The sequence below is a fragment of the Astatotilapia calliptera genome, chromosome 14 (assembly GCF_964374335.1).
Source record: "Astatotilapia calliptera chromosome 14, fAstCal68.1, whole genome shotgun sequence".
In the NCBI taxonomy this organism is placed as follows: Eukaryota; Metazoa; Chordata; class Actinopteri; order Cichliformes; family Cichlidae; genus Astatotilapia; species Astatotilapia calliptera.
Window position 1 is genome coordinate 23040718 of NC_137435.1, and position 14278 is coordinate 23054995.

Below are 14278 nucleotides of genomic sequence, written 5' to 3' on the forward strand. Positions count from 1 at the left end.
CTACAGAGGTGAAGAAACGAGGAAAGGTAATGGAAGCAACGGATGATAATAAGAGGAAAAGGTGACATTGTTGCAGAGATCCCTGAGAGGAGAACAGAGAGAGGAGAGGGAGGGGAAAGTTTTCATCACCATCATGTGATGTCTGCATACTCTTTAGAGATTTTGCACTAAAATGGAAACATCAGTGTCGCTAATCAGTTAACATTGCCTTGCATTTAGTATCTTAAAAGGCTCAGTTTCCACAGACATTGATTAAACCCATTCCTCAACCATAAACACAGGAGGCCTTCACTGAATTTTTCTTTTAGTCTAGGATTAAACCGTAGTGTCCGCTCTGTGAGAAGATGTAAGTGGTTGTCCCAAAAAACAGTAGTGGGTTAACAAATACAAATGTATATTGTCAAATATACATTTGTTCGATTAAATGTGGCCCAGGACTGAGTGGTGTACAAAACAGGAAGTTGATGGGTGAGGACCTCTGTGACGTAATGGTGTAATCTGCACAGGGTTGGGTGGTCTCTGTTCAGATTAATAATGCCTTGATTATACTCCGTTGCAGACACGGACAGCTGAAGAGTCGAGTGGTCGTTCCTATTTGACTTCTTTGAAGTTCGTGGCCTTTGGTGCATGTGTAGTTGGTGCATTGTAGAATAAATTATTCGCAGACAAGACTGCATAGTCACAAAATGCTAAAATAAATAAATAAAAACCCCCAAAAAAAAAACAAAAACAAGCAGGCAGATGTCCCTACAGACCCTTGCGCTCACTGCTTTTCACTGATTGTGAAATGTACGTCAGTCAGATCCGAGCGGACCATAGCTGATTGAAGGTGCTGGAAGTATAATTGAGGCTTCTGGCAGAAAACAGGTTAAACTGATTGTTTACAAAAACAACAAGCCAACAAGTAAGGGTTGAATGTGTTTACAGCCAAAACTATATGCTGGCAGCCTCTGACAACACACAGGGGCACTTTTGTACTCACCAGTTGAACTCGCTGTAGTCATTATGTGCCTCCCACCAGAAGTAGAACCAGACAAGCAGGAGACAGAAGGTAAGGAGGAGGATCAGGGACCACAGAAGCTCCCACTGCACACACAGACACACAAACAATTATTTATGTGGCTCCTCCATATTTAATTATAACAGACTTGAGAAGATGACTTGAGTCCTTTTGACAATAATAAAAACAACTGAATTACAAACAATCTGCTGAATTCTACACACAGTAATAGAGACACTCTGTATAAATTATTGGATAGACAGTCACAATTTAAGTACCACAGGAGAGACCAGCAGAGTTCATAATAAGTTAACTTTTCCTAAACTTACCTGAGCACATGGCACCAAACTGACCCGAGTATTCCCTTATACACTTTGCTCATTAGCAAGGAACAGCTTTTAATAAAGTTTGTATGCAAGCTGACTAATTACTGTCCTCATCTCCATGCACTTTGGCACTATGGCAAATATTAAATGGGCTAAATCTTCACAGAGACAGAAAGAGACCCTGAGGACATGCATAAGAGGTGATGAGCACACAGGCATTTCCATCGTTCTCAGCAAACTTTAAATACATCTACGGTTGTGCTATTATCCAGACAAAAACCTTCTGACCTTTTCTTAAAGCAAAGAAGCTTGATTTAAGAAAAGCTCATTGTGCCCTGATGAACTAAGCATCAGCAATGATTGCTCACAAACCCTTAGGTAACGCACACAAAGCTGATTGAATAAACCCCGTGGGCTAAAGAGTAATGCGACTTTAAATGATTTGATACCAGTGACATGCAGTGAGTTTTGTGGAAATCATACACACCGTTTGATCACAGTTATATAAAAAGTCAGAGTTTTGTGTAATCTGGACCAATTGCATGATACACATTTACTAAGAAAATCGACTTTTCAAACCTGCTCCTGGGTCAGAAACAAGTGTCTGTAACTGTAGTGCAACTGTAGTAAATGTGTGGTGAGTCTATAGGAAGTCTGAGACGGTCAGCCAAATATCTGCATGAAGTTTAAAGATGTTGCTTATAGAATCTGGTATGTATAAAAATTACATCCAACTAATAAAATAACTGATTAATAAAAGAAAACTGTTTTTACTAGTTTAAGCTTCTTTATTTGTTGTATTTGTTTATCTTCTGTAAGTAAATTTATATTTGAAGAGCCACTTTGAGTTCCCAGAAACCATTTATGAATATTTTATAACAATAATTAATCTTTAAAAAATGAAAGAATAGACAAAAACAAAACAGATGAATGTATCCTTGCTTTTGGCCTAAACATCAAAAAACATAAGTATAAAAAAAAACTTGTGAGCTTTATGTGGGTTGTAGTGTTAAGATAAAGTCACTTGGTTAAATAGCCTAAGCAGCTAAAATGCACCACTGCTGAGTGCTGAGGATCAGATCATTATCACCTCAACCAGCTGATGTAAGGCAGTATGCCTGACCTGCTTTTATCAGCTCTCATTTTCAAGGTGTGTGGGTGGGTTGGTTTTTTTTTTCCTCTCTCGTTCTTTTTTTTTAATATTCAAAGCTTTCCAAGAGCTGGAGCTAAAGGTTTGTGGATCATGAATAAGCTTTTCAGCTTAAAATGATGTTAAACACAGCATCTAAATGCCATACTTTGACCTCAAACTAGTTTTAAGAGCTTCCTTAAATTTCAGCATGCCGATCATATTCAGACTCTTATGAAATTCCTGATGGAACATGTTATTTCACTAACAAAAAAAAACACTACAATAATAATGAATAAATAAGCCTCTCAAAAACACTCAGTTATTTTCTGAAAAACAACTACTGCTTAGCTTCCACTGCAAAATAACAAACATTTACCTGGATCCTTCCTAACATTCAGATAACAGCTCAGCGTGGTTACAAAGAGGTTACACTGATCTCTGTGGGAGGAAGAGCTGTGTGTGACAGGCAGGTCTGGCCCGGGTTCCCATGGCCCTTAATGACTACCTGGAGACACCTGGGAGAGCAGACCTTGAGAGGAGCCATTGTTTGGCCTGCCCCCCCTCTCATTAAATGCTCCACCTTCTCCTTTTCTTTGGATGAACCTGAGAGAGCTGCTATGATGCACAAAGTCTTTACTACTAATACGGAATGAATATGAATATGGCACACAAGGAATCAAACAAGACAACCACAAGTCAAGAAGAAAATTCTTAAAAAGATCATCTTGTTGGGTCTGTTAGTCCGTCTTCCTGTTTCCCAGCTCACTCAGCAGCAGAGCTCATTCAGTCAAAGATGACTTGACCTGCCCTCGTAACGTCACATTACCATTCTGCACAGCTGGCTTTTTATCCGGGCAAAAGAACACATGACACAGACCAACAGCGGGCCAACGGAAATCTATGAAAATTCAAAGCAGCTCTGGGAAACAGAGTGTTTGAAAAGCACTCCAACACTTCTCCAGGCTTTATTATGACAACATTTCCAAGTAGAGTGCTAAGTTGTTTGACTCTTTAGGAAATCACAAGAGCGTATTCTCCTGAGGAAGACCAGTTATGTAATCAAACTTAGAATCTAAGTTATGCTTATTTATCTTATATGTATAATCTTGGCTGTGTCTGTGTCTGAAATGACCATATTAAAAGGACAACATATATGATGCAGTCCATACTGCATAATGAACTAAATCAAATGCATTTCTGAAATGTTGAATAAAAAGTGCAAATATTTGAAAAGCTTGGAAGTGGCAGAGCTAACTGCTAAAAATAGAAGGATCAAATGGATCAAGGAAAATATTGCTGCAGCATATAAACACTCGTGTTAAAACCTTAAAAGGATACATTCCAGAAAATCCTCCGCTTGCACTTTGTTCACAAAACTCTTTGCAAGTAGTGGAGACAAATGCCATAACAAGCTTTTACCTACAATGTTGATATGCTGCTTCTACAAAGCATCGACATCCCTTCAGTCACATAAAGCATTCATCATTTATGAAATGGTACTGTACTTTATGCTCTGTCAAAAAAAATATATACAGGCTGCCTAAGAAAACATTAAATAGTGTCAAAATAATAATATTTGTGATTCTCTATTGCACTCAAGAAAACGACACCAGTGAATTCATATCTGGAAAAGTCAGGTATGGAGCACAAACCGTATGTGGTGTGGAAAAATATACCTTTTGCTCTTTTTCCAAGACAGCTGAAAGCAGAGAAAACATTGCTGTTTTAAATTAAAAAGCTGCACAAAGACTTACTTATGGGGCCAAGGGCTGTGAACAACCCCTGCACAGGATAAAATAAAAGTAATAAAAAGGAAGTCTAAACAAATTTATATGAGTTACTCTTCCCCACCTCCTTCTTCAGCAGCATTTTATTTTTAACTGCTCACAGCAGGGCCAATACAGTGGATTATTACTGCAGCAGCCAACAATATATTAAATAAAGCCTACTGGATTGTTCCTCTGTCTGCAGTAATGTTCTTTTGAATTTTATGGTTTAAAAACAACTCAAAATGTCAGCTCGAATTCAGTGTCTTCCCCTTGTTGCAGCTTAGTAAATATTCCCATTAGAGTGCAGCTAAAGGCATTTGGAATGTTAAGTGGGAATGAATCAACCTAACTCAACCCAACACTTACTGCAGACATAAATAAGGGGTGAAAAAAAATCCACAAAAACAACAGCAAAGAATCTCAAGAAAGCAAATGGTCATGCCCATGGGTTCCATACTTTCAGGCAGCAATTGAATTTGCATTAAAAGGAATCCTATTATGAATCCACTTTAGAGCTTGTAAATTTGGATGGACTACCACAAAAGGTCTTTAATTCCCAAACTGTTGATGTGTTACTTTTGTTAGACCCCTGGAATCAAAGTTGAAGGTCTACAGTGAAATCACTCCTTGACCGCATCATTTCGAATCCACTGTGGTAGCTTTTGTGGAGATTTGCTAGCTCCTTCCAGTTGGTACTTTGTGATAGATAATTGGTTCTCAGTCAAATTTAAAGCAAGGAAATCAGGTAAATACTGAACATCATCATATCTAACAAGACGGCACAATCAAGGTATCAGTGGGTAATATGCTACCTATAGTGGTTACAGAGGTTTTGATCTTTTGTCCTTCTTTTCACTGTAAGGGTGACTGCTAACTGCCAATATGGCTGATTCAATCTGTTCTGTGTTCTCCAACAATGCCTCAATATGCCAGACTGGATCGAGTCTACACAGTTTCACACTCAAGATGGTAACTATTTATACCCATGAGCTGTTCTACAACAACACTTGGACAGGGTTGCACAGAAGAAAACACGTGATGTGTGATTATTATACAGAACTGCAAATGGCCTATTGTGTATACTTTCATTTGCATCTGATTTGTAAGTGTAGCCCAGACAGAACTAGGATGTTAAGTTCCTGCATAACAACAGCAGTAACAGCAAAGATGTTAATTTCTTCAAGTTGTTCATTTTCATTTCATTTGTCAAATTTTAATTAAGATTTGACAAAACAAGTATTTGAGATCACAATCTAATGTAATCCCTAAAAATTTAATAAATACGAGGAGATGTACCAAAATAACTAACACAAGTTAAAAACTAATTTTGATAATTTGTGACATTAAAATAAATACTGTACAAACACAGAGTGCACACTGTGAGACAGACTGAACTACACATTCTCACAGACTACATCTTAAATTGACCGAGCTACAAAAAGAAAGACACATTTAAATAATTATTGTGAAAGTAACACAGTCAAAATTCATCATCTTGTCCAAATCTGCTTTGATCACTGAACCTGCTCCTCTGCTCCTCTGTCTGCAGCTTCACCTCCTCAGGCCGGGAACATTTTTGGCTGCTGTGCTCTGATTTCACTCTATTTGCTCAGATTATTTCTGGTGTTAATGACAACTTCTCTTAAGTACACATTTACATTACAGATTGATTAAAAAAAAAAAAGAAAAAAGCTAATCCAACTGCCCAATGGTGGAATGTCACAACTTTAATAGTCTTTTGTTTTTTTATGCTTTGGATATATTGCATATTGTGTCACCAAATGTATTCAACAGATATCAGATTTATTTACTTCCTAGACATTGGTCAGGCTCTGCAAGAAACAATTAAATGATACATTTAATTAGACATGGCAGCTTGACACAGTATGCTGCAATTAAACATGCCAACACTGCAGGATGCTGCTTAATTTCCTTCTGCTACCACAGATCAATACAGGCAGAAAAAACTCCCAAAAAACCCTTTTCCTGTAAACTCCAACCTAACATGCTCCGCTCTCCTTGCCTCCATCTTCACTGGACATAACACCTCAGTCACTTGTCACATTCCTGAGCAGATCCAGTTAAGTCTCTGACATTTCACACAAGCCGAGTAAGCATTTTAAAATGCAGCTATATTACCAGCCTGCCAATAGCATGAGTGGGAAAAATAATTCAAGGCCACATTACTACTTTTATCATTAAAAAAAAAACAAAAAAAAAAAAAAACGAATTCCATACACAAGATTCAGTTCAAGTAATTTTGCATATATGAGAAATGTACACACAGCCAGCATTTCTTCCTGAAACATGAAGTACACCCATCTCAACCCTGTAGATCAGTAAACTCTCGGTCAAATGTTCAAACATGTTTCCAACCATAGGAAGGTCTGGATAGGAGACCATGTAAAAAAAAAAAAAAAAAAAAAATCCTAAAAAACAAAGAATGCACTTCAATTACATGCTGATTGATTTAAAATCCTCTGTGTACAGAAGCAGATATACACTATGTGTCACTGTCCAATAGCTCTAACTTTAGACATTTACTAGATGTTACTTGTTTGAAGGAGGCCACACATTTTAGAATTTGTTGAAAAGTCACTGTTTGGATTACAGGGGTGAAGACGCACACACTGGGAAGAAGTTCAGGGATTTTCTAATCAAAGCAGATAAAGTAAGTATGTTAGCAGAGTTGCGGTACTTTGTTTCACTTCCTTAACAATAATAATTTGCGTCTGCCATAAAAAGAAAAAGAGAAAAAAAAGACTGTAAATGCAGAGGAAAAAAAGATATCTGCAAAATGTTCATGTCCAAGGCAACAGTCCAGAACAGAAATACACTGCACATATATTTAATCCAACAAGTGCGTAGGAGACGGACAAACCGGTCCAATGCTGCAAACAGACTAATGTTAAATGTCTAGTCTGTCAAATCACTGGTCCAAAAACTAAAACTCGTAAAAATAAGCTGCTGTTCATCAGTTCCAAAGAAAAGGAACAACTGTTATAATCTAATACTGTTCAGTCTTCAAATATCTTCCCTTTTTATCTGCTAGCACAAAAATTCAATGTTGCAGAGCAGCAATCGCTTCAAGTAACTGCTAGCTCTAGCTCCTGTCCAGTATTTCACAAGCCAGGGCAAATGTAGACCACAAGATTACCAAAGCTTTGCTTCTATTTTTGAAGCCTTTGTCCCACTGAATTGTAAAGACTGGCTAGATGGAAATACTTTCAATTATTACTGAGAGGCCAGATCGGCTTGCACTGTGTGACGTTGGCAGTCTTCCTACAAAGCACCTTGAACAGACAGGAGGCAGCATCACTAAGGTAGCCAGTCAACCCGAACGACTCATTAGAGTGAACAAAGATGAAAAAGGGAGAGAAACTACACAACCCACTTGTGGATTATAAACGGGTCTATAGTTGTTGCTTGCTTGTCAAGCTCCTGTGATTCGCTGAGGTCCAGTTACACATACCTGACACCAGCTCCAAGTCGCAGTTTGCTTACAGAGATCAGTGAAGGTGCAGTTTTTTTATGAAATCACCACATTGTAAGCTAAGAAACATTCTCTATGGAAATCAACAGTAATTTTTTTCCAGTATCAGCACTGACAATTTTAAATATTAAATGAATCCAAATGAATTAAAATAGACTGAAGGGTCCATTTTTGCACTGGAGACAAGATAAGTGCTACCCAGCACCACAGGTTCAAAACAAAGGATGAGCACCTTGGGGGAGTGGGGGTGCTGACTTGGTAACATTTATTCATTTGTGCTTGTAACAGGAAACAGAGCTACACTGTGTCCAGGTCCCTCCAAACAGGAGGAAAAAATGAGGTCCAGTGTATTCCATTTATGAAATGCGGGTAAATATACCCTTTTTGCCTTGCTGTGTTATTTCTGTGTGTTTACTTATACACCTAAACAGGTTTATATAGGTAATTTGCTCACATCAGTGTGTGTGTGTGTGTGTGTGTGTGTGTGTGTGTGTGTGTGTGTGTGTGTGTGTGTGTGTGTGTGTGTGTGTGTGTGTGTGTCCCCGCTTGTGCCCTTTGTTTCTGCCAGTTTAGAGTATATTATATGGGCATAAATAAATGAATGTAAACAAAGACATGTGCTGTGTGTTTGAGTCTGTTGGAGCAACATAACCCAAGTGTCCTTCCAAAATAGCAGAAAGAAAGGTCACCTTATGCAATACTTTTGGCATCCAGCTAATATTAATGGTGCTGCAATTTTATAAAAATGAGCCAAATGAGCCTTCAAAATTAAATTGTTTAAAAAATTTTTTTCCCCCATGTAGGCATTTATACTTACAAATGACTTGGACCCCAAGGTCTGCTGACCTGTCAGTGATAAATGAGACCCTTCTACAGAATGCTTGCAGGGTTTTCTTTACGTGACAAGCTTGAAGTTCAATAATAACAACACGCGCACAAAATCTAAATCAACCTTTTTTAAAATTTAAAAAAAAAAAGAAGAAAAAAAAAAGGTGCAGAGTGTATGTGATGACATACAGGTAGAAACAATGGAGTATTATAACTTCAAGCTTGACCATAGAAAGCTCAAGGTTATTGAATGAGGGAGAAGCCAGCAAGGACATAATATGGTCACATGTATTTTTCTTAGTATGTAAATTAGGGTATTTGGAGATCATGGTGTGGATATAAAAGCACACCTCTTTGGAAGAATAAGAACAGTTTTATAGGATTTGTGCATTTTTTCAGTAGTATATTCAACAGAAAATGTAAAAACTCCTACACATCCAACTTGTTATTCAGGGCTGTGAGGAAAAAAGAAAGAAAGAAAAAACCCACACCACATTACTGTAGCAATACAATAATAATAGCTTTTAAACTTAGCAATTAAACTTTAAGGAGAAATGCCAACTTTTTAATAAAGATGCTACTCTTAAAAATGTAGGTTGAAGGTCACTGGAAGATCTATAAAAAAGCCAAGTAAGTGAGTTTAATTACTAAGCAATAAATAACAGAAAACCTTGTTTGTGGAAAGGGAGTGAAATTCTCTAAGGACTGTGGGAAACTGACCTTGGTAAAATAAATTGCGCACAGAACAAGATGATCGGATCTCATTCATCCACAACTGTGCGCTGGCACACGTGAGTGCGTGAACAGCTTCAAATTCTCTTGTAACAAAGAATGAGAGCAGGGACAGCACTGACTCCATTTCCTACTGATGTCCTTCTTGTACACAGTGTTATGTAAATCTATACACTAATCCAGCCATCATAAGAGTTTCTATACAAACAAAAGCTCTGTTAGAATGAAAGAAAAAAAAAAAAAAATCAGGTCAGTCAAATGTCATTCTTTCAATTAACAGACTGGCTGCTAGTGTCGTTAGTATGCATCTCTAAAACAATTAGACAAACCTGAGAATACACTGTAAATAAACAGGTCGCAATTGCTGTGATGGTGTCATTCTATGATCTGTATGGGTTTGAATGCAGGCTATCCCAAAAACTGCAAATTTTTCCTTTCACTTTAATTTCAGTGTAACCTGACTTTTTATAGTCAAAAGAACCTGTGTGAGCAGCAACTCTGTAATAAAATTAGGAAAAAACTGAACTGAATCTGACAACAAAGCCTTTAATTCATGTAGCGTGCTCCTGTCTCAGAGGTTTCCCTAAAGTGTATTAGGAATGTTATGAATGATAACTCTGACTATGTTACATTTAATAGAAAAAATATGGTTCCCAGTCACATCAGCAGAGTTTTGGTTATGTCAGTCTCGTGTTGTTTGTATGCAGCAGCCCATCTTAACACTCTGAAACAGGTAACGTCAGCTGAATTGTCAGTGCTTAGCTAGCAAACAAAGGTAGTGGATGACAGTCTCTGGGGGTTGCAGCAGTCAAACAGAATCAACCTACTGTGACATTACTGTAATATTTGTTGCTCCAGCTAGGCCAACATAACGACCATGAAGTCAGCCTCTGGGGGCTTCTGCCCAAGTTGTTTCCATTCTTGGCATACAGCAGCGGACTTGCCCCCCACACAATATAAGCAGAGTTGCTAAGTAGTGCAATAAACACTCAGCACCAGATTGACAGTGGACAGTGAAGGTGATGTCAAATAAACCTTGGTTTGCGTGGTACTCGCCAGGTAGGTTGTCCCAATCAACTTCGGAAAGTATTCACGCTTCTATGGATTTATTTTGTCCAAGTTTTATGCAGTTTCTTTACATAATCCCACACTGACAAAGTGATGGTGACTACAAATGATTTTTTAATCCCTTCTTGTTGTTGAACTATGTGCTATGGTACAGTGTGAGGCATTACTCTTTTACAGAAAGGAACTCATGGATAGCAATATGTACTGTACAGAAATGGTAAGGTTTCTGCATTGTTTAATAAGGGGCCTCTCACCTTGGTGGTGTCATCATGGGAGCGTTGATAGCGTTTCCATCTGCAACCATAGATCCCAGTGATGCATGACAAACAAAGCTGGCGCTCATAGACTTGGAGGGGTTGGTGTTTCACCATGCTCCTTCAGTCAGTCCGGCTTCCAGAGCTCTAACATCCCACTGGCTGCGAAGGATCCTGTGAGAAATTACAAACAGCGTTAATATTGAAGCAAACAACGCAGCAACAAATTGTTGAAACCACAAAGGCTGTGTTTGACAACCCATGGAACAAATGGAGTAACATGTCTGGCACTTTAATAGAAAACACATGCTGCCTTGAAAAGCTCGTCCTGATAAAAAGCACAGCTTCAAATTAAGACCTTGTGCATGTTTCCAATGACAACTGGGACTGCTAGCAGCTTTTCATCAATATGATCAAGGAAAAAAACATGGCAAAGAACATTGGTAAAGTGATTATCTATTGAACATCACATGACCAAGAACATGAATATATCACCCACTTATAATAGGTCTGGGACAAGACAGCGTGCAGGCACCACCTCTCCCATTAATCAGGCCAATACGAGGAAATGCAAAAGCAATACCAACAAGTGTACGTGTAATAATACAACTGTGACATTTTAGCAAAAACCTTTCAACCTCTGGGAAACTTTAAAAAGGTCAAAATGTCAACTAAACCTCCAGGTAAAGCAACATGATTGTCCTCACTACCACTTTATTTATTTTTTAATAATGTGCAGGGGGTCTCTGCATCATTTGGCACCTTATCTGAAAGTCTTACACTGCCAGCACTCACTATTAATAAGGCTACAAACCATGGTGGAGTAGCAAGGCACATTATACTTCAGATGAAAAAAAAAGTCTTGATTTTCCTTTCATCCTTGTCTGATGTCGTTTTAGTAAACATGGTAGGCAAGACTAGTCTGTGTTATGTGTGACTAACTAGAGTTATGAGTAATCCTCACCAATGAGCCTGCTGCTGATTCAGCATAAAGACTTTGTAATCAGCTATAATAACAATAATGATATTACAGCGGTGCGGACTGTTATCACAAGTTTACCTCACTCTCCAGGGACACGATGGAGCCTGTTGTGCTGCAGCTGCAAAACACACATCAACCAAATCTGGGGTTGAAAGTGCAACTTTGTGTTTTCAAAGCAGCAAATGATGCATATATAATGGCAGGGTGAACAAGCCGTGTCGATGAGAGGCAAACAAACATGAATAAGAGGCTACAGCAAGATGCAGACTTGCTTCAAGCTAGTTATATTCCTTTTTCCTTGCAGCGGTTGCTAGTGTGTAGCGTACTTGCATCTGATGTTTCAAATGCAAGTACATGCAGTAATTCTGCACTCTTCCTGCTGTAATCAGGCTGTCTCAGTCTCTGGACAGCTGCTCATTAGCATCTACAGCATGGGCCACGTTTCCTGTTATTAGCGAAACTGCTCTGAAAAGGGTGGGCTAGACCCAGGCAATAATGAATCTAGCTCACCCCAGCAGGACCGCAAAGACAGTCAGTCAGTGTGTTATAAATGATTTGTGGGTTAAAATGAAAAGTGTTAAATGTAACTTCTCCAATGCAGCAGCTTTGTTTACAAGCCTTTTGTATAAGTATTATATCTCAACAAGCCAAACATTTTTTCATAAGAAAAAAAAAAAAATCTGTACTCTTACAGGACAGTTAGTCATGCTAAAGGTTATCGACTGTCTGAAGATCTGTACTTGTCAAATTCATTGCTTGTACTGTGTTGAAGAAATGAAAATCAATTCACTGATACTTGCACAGTTAATATAATTACTCAATGACTGATATAAAATTATTGCTGTCAAATAAAACCAGGCACAGAGATCACATGATTACAAAGACTCACTTCTTGTGTCCAACACAATGCACAGGTGTGTTCATTAATCACCTTATACTGCACCAGTATATTGGCCAAAATCAAACTACTTTGTAGCCAGCCTCTCTGCTGCAAAGCAGCCTAAGGGATTTAGACCTTGATCAGACTGAGCACTATTTCATGCTGCCATGGCCATTATAAGTGACATTTCTTCTCAAACCATGTCTGCCAAGTTGAAAGAGATCAGAGCCTTGTAAGGACATGATTAGGAGCATAATTACGGAAAAATATCTACAAATCTGCCAAAACACTAATGGCATAAAAATCCTCATTTTGAGGCAGCAAAGAGTTTGACATGTTTGATCATGACATTAAAAAAAAGAAAGTGAATTGCCACCTGCCTGCACATTAAAGCCAATGTGTTGTCATCAGGGGTGCAGCAGAAATGTTAACAGAGAGCCAGAGAGAATACTTGCTATTCTGGCCAGATTCTGGAGGGGTGTACATACAGATAATGTGGCCTTAACGTAAGACGTTTGGCTTCTTCGTGGACCCTCACACAATCTTCACTTGACCACTTGCTACTCTGCGTCATCCTGTGTGTGCGCACAAACACATTGAATTGAAACTGAAAAATGTCTCAGGTTCTTTTACTGGCACGACACACAACACATCAAGTCTGTTTATAAACAAACAAAAGGGTCCTAATTGATAAGCAGTTTTGAAACAAACATTTTCTGTTGAAACATGCAGCCCTAAAAAAAAAAAAAAAAAAAAAAAAAAAAAAATAGTAGTGAGAGAGAATGCAAATTGGATTATGTCCCATTGTGTGATACACATGAGAAAGGAACCTCTCACATGCTTCAACTCACTGCCCAAACACTTTCTAAAGTTGATGTGGAAAAATAGCAGTAGTAAGCAGCTTTAGCTGAAATCAGGCACAGTGTAGATTGGTCAAAATGACTAAAAAAAAAAAAAAAAAAAAAGGCATCAAAATCAAAATTCAGCTCAGCTCTTCAGTGAGGAAAACACACGCACACACTTTTGACATCTTCAAAATGTTAGCTGGGGATTGTAACAAAAACCCACAGTGGTTTGGAGTTTCAGTTCAGTTAGTGGAATTACACAGTTCAAGCGCCAAAGACTCAAAACAAACAAATGATTTTAATTAATATTTTTTTAAATGAACAGAAGTCAAACAATTCGAGATTCTGAAAAGAGCTGCTTTTCACATTTCTGCTGCCGACACTGGAACAAAAAACAAATATGGATTTATGTTTGGGCTTGTCGACCAAGCCTTTAAGACAGGAAAACAAATGTGAAGCTGACACAGCAAAGTTTGGTGTGATCACAAAGGCAAACTAAAAAACACTTTCAGCACTGTCATGCCATCTCTTTGTTGACATAATGTTCCAACCGGTTGCCACAGAAACCCCTCCATGTTGTTACAGGAAAGGCTGATGTCATAACTTGTTTACCCCCAAAAGCTTCCATTCATGAAAGTGTTACATCCACTTGTACTCTCAAAGTCAAAAAAATATTACACGCCATAACTACTTTAGTTGAGATAAACATCAAACGGGCCTTTAGAATTCCACCTATTTGATGAATGATATCATCGTAAGTAGATGGAGCAGCACCGAGAGCACAGATTTGTCACCTTAAAATGGAAGGCTTATGCATTTTTCATTTTGGGGTTAAATACCCCCATCGCTCATCTCCTCAAGCCTGAATAAAAGAAAGAAATGCTCTTCCATTAATCCCTTTATCAGCATAATGTCTAAGCAAAAACTCATCAGCCAAATACAGCCCAGTGGACACAATTAATTCTTAAA

General features: G+C 38.3%; 1 protein-coding gene across 7 annotated transcripts in view; it reads right to left on the reverse strand.

Moving 5' to 3' along the window:
- Positions 1 to 14278, reverse strand: part of gdpd5b (glycerophosphodiester phosphodiesterase domain containing 5b) — a 41344-nt gene that overhangs the window by 15446 nt on the left and 11620 nt on the right. For all 7 annotated transcript variants that reach the window (XR_013901327.1, XR_013901328.1, XR_013901329.1 and 4 more), the window contains exons 2-3: positions 10603 to 10776; positions 983 to 1086 (exon numbers count right to left, since the gene is read on the reverse strand). Coding sequence is in view for 2 of the 7 variants with exons in the window: in XM_080288782.1 (XP_080144908.1) it covers positions 983 to 1086; positions 10603 to 10719 (221 nt within the window). In the remaining 5 variants the exon portion in view is untranslated. The remainder of the gene's footprint in view (positions 1 to 982; positions 1087 to 10602; positions 10777 to 14278) is intronic.